At 43.0% G+C, this 837-nt stretch overlaps 1 protein-coding gene across 1 annotated transcript in view; it reads right to left on the reverse strand.

Annotated features, from left to right (window-relative positions):
* LOC110097947 (putative protein FAR1-RELATED SEQUENCE 10) overlaps window positions 1-280 on the reverse strand; it is a 3,791-nt gene extending 3,511 nt beyond the window's left edge. The window contains exon 1 of the mRNA XM_020824619.1: window positions 185-280. Coding sequence (XP_020680278.1) covers window positions 185-280 — 96 coding nt within the window. The remainder of the gene's footprint in view (window positions 1-184) is intronic.
* Window positions 281-837: the final 557 nt, after the last annotated feature.

Genomic DNA, 837 nt, shown 5'->3' on the forward strand with positions numbered 1-837 from the left:
TTTATAAAAATGTTTTCTCTCTCCTTAAAACGAGCTCATTTTCTTATATCATTAGTGGGATCGGCCTGGCCGATCGCCACATCGTCCCGGGACGATCAGACCAAAATTGATCGTCCTGGACGACTCCCAGAACTATTCTCAGGACGATATTTTCTACAGTGCAGATCGGCCTGGACGATCTCACTATCGTCCCGGACAATTCAGTCCAGAAATCACTCCAGAGAACATTCCAGAAATCAACTGTTTTCAATACACTGATCGGCCTGGACGATCTCACCATCGTCCCGGCCGATCCTGGGGAAAAATCACTTTTCTCAGCAACTACAGCAAAGGAACGAGGTCTCACAAACCAGACCCCCTCTCTTAGCGTCCTGGAATACTCGCGGGTTTAACAGCCTGTACAAAACTGTTTGCTGCAAGAATTTAGTTACAAAGTTTGACCTTGATCTTCTTTTTCTTTTGGAAACCAGAATTTCAAATCCATTACCCCACAACCCTTGGTTTAACTCGACACACTCTATTTTTTCACATGAAGGCTCATATGACAACTTCGCTTACTCTAATCCTGGAAGAATTTGGATCAAATGGAACTCACTGAAAGTGAGTTTCAAGCCACTTTTTACATCCAGTCAGTTGAAACATGGCACGATCTTTTCGGGAACTACTGAAGTTTATTGCGTATCTGTGGTGTATGCTTCGAATTCTATGGATGATAGGCAGATCTTTGGAAGGATACCAAAGGACCTGTCTAATCTTGCTGTTGGAATTTCTATTCCTTAAATTATATTATGGGACTTTAACTGTTGCAGGTCCACCCATGAGAAAGTCGGTGGTTCT

Source organism: Dendrobium catenatum, unplaced genomic scaffold (assembly GCF_001605985.2).
Source record: "Dendrobium catenatum unplaced genomic scaffold, ASM160598v2 fragScaff_scaffold_946, whole genome shotgun sequence".
In the NCBI taxonomy this organism is placed as follows: domain Eukaryota; kingdom Viridiplantae; phylum Streptophyta; class Magnoliopsida; order Asparagales; family Orchidaceae; genus Dendrobium; species Dendrobium catenatum.